A 1,534-nucleotide genomic window follows, 5' to 3' on the forward strand; every position below is an offset into this window, starting at 1 on the left:
ATAATGTTAAAAGCACATACACTCTTTTAAACGCATTTTCTCGTTAAAATTTATTGGAATACAAAATAACCCTAACAATATAGCAATTAGGGCTCTTACTCCTATAACACAATATCCTCAAAACGTAGAGCCGTATAATTAATTCTTTACTTATTTTTTCTAAGTAAATATCAACCACACCATATAAATATAAGCTTAGCGAAAAAAACCAACTTGATCAATTGTATTGAACTTCTCAACGTTCCTTGAGATGAAATCCTTTCCCAAATGCTTTTTTTGGGATAATAAGGTGCATTCCTAGGTCATGGTCGGTTAAACGAGTGTTCATCACAATTGAGTTGTTTACACACTGCACATTACTGTTAGCGTACACAGCTCTCAGTTTGTGATTGGGTTTCTTGTGGGGTGTGGTTATTTGCATGTATGCACCTTTGTTTTCCCCTGAAATTGTTATGACCCTTATGCCATGGCCATCAGAACCCTTCCCTTTAGTTGTCACCTCTTTTGCAATGACTTCATTTTCATCCGAATCATTCTTCAATGAGCCTATGCCATTTCCATTTCCATTAGGCTTTTCAGTGGTTACTTCTTCTAGCGCTATCTTAATCTCAAGCTGAGCTTGAGACTTCATTCTGGAAGGTGGAAAGGTCACTGGGGTTGAGAGTTTGAGCTTTTGTGACTGCATTGGACTGTGAACATCTGGTGTTTTTGGTATAGATTTGGTGGCATTTTGTTTTTTGTCATGAGAGGATGTGTTAGTTGTTTTGACAGAAAGTTCTGCAGACTGAGGTTTTGGAAGTGAGTCTGTAGCAGGAGGAGATCTTAGGGAGCCCAAGCGGGACCATGGACGAATTGGAATTGGATTGGTAGCCATTGGAATTGCTCAACTCAAACCAGAGAAATATCACAAATGAGATCAGAGCTGTTTGATGTAAGCACGAAAATGTATGAACTCATGCAGTCTTATTTATAGATGCATGAATCAATGCTGGAGCAATAGGAAATCGTATAAATCACAAGTTGTCCTATGGTCATGAAAATACCAAGGAATATTTATTTGACCATGTGAAAAATAGCTATTACCTAGTTCAGAAACACCGAATGACAGAAAATGTGAAAAGCATTAGATTCCCATTACAATTTGGCACTTTCCAGCTGACACAAGCTACATACATTGGTCCCCAAAGTGACAAAGAATTTCCTTTTAGGGCCTGCAGTGCGACTGATTTGCAGTTTCATACATTGTGCTTACAGAAAACACTCTATGCTCAAGTCGATTATATACGTTAATAAATAATAAATACAATAATTCATAAAAATTAATTAAAATATATTGTAAAATATATTATTTATACTATTGTTTGTTATCCTTACTTGGATGGTCTAGGACCATATAACTCAATTACTAATTAATCTTAGAATTATCATAGTTGATGGAGAACAATATTATTAATACAGTGTTATCATGGCCGACAAAGAAAAGTAATAGAAGGTAAAAGAATAATGTGTTGTATTATTCTCATAATTTCAAAGT

The 1,534-nt window shown here is 35.3% G+C and overlaps 1 protein-coding gene across 1 annotated transcript; it reads right to left on the minus strand.

The window, feature by feature from the left end:
* Positions 1-235: 235 nt before the first annotated feature.
* Positions 236-874, minus strand: LOC106780322. The gene has a single exon (XM_014668598.1). The coding sequence runs from the start codon at positions 872-874 to the stop codon at positions 236-238; it is 639 nt and encodes a 212-aa protein (XP_014524084.1).
* Between the last annotated feature and the right edge of the window lie 660 nt (positions 875-1,534).

Source organism: Vigna radiata, unplaced genomic scaffold, assembly GCF_000741045.1.
Source record: "Vigna radiata var. radiata cultivar VC1973A unplaced genomic scaffold, Vradiata_ver6 scaffold_179, whole genome shotgun sequence".
Taxonomy (NCBI): domain Eukaryota; kingdom Viridiplantae; phylum Streptophyta; class Magnoliopsida; order Fabales; family Fabaceae; genus Vigna; species Vigna radiata.

Coding starts and splice junctions, on each gene's coding strand:
- LOC106780322 (XM_014668598.1), bottom strand. CDS start 874: ATGGCTACCAATCCAATTCCAATTCGTCCATGGTCCCGCTTGGGCTCC.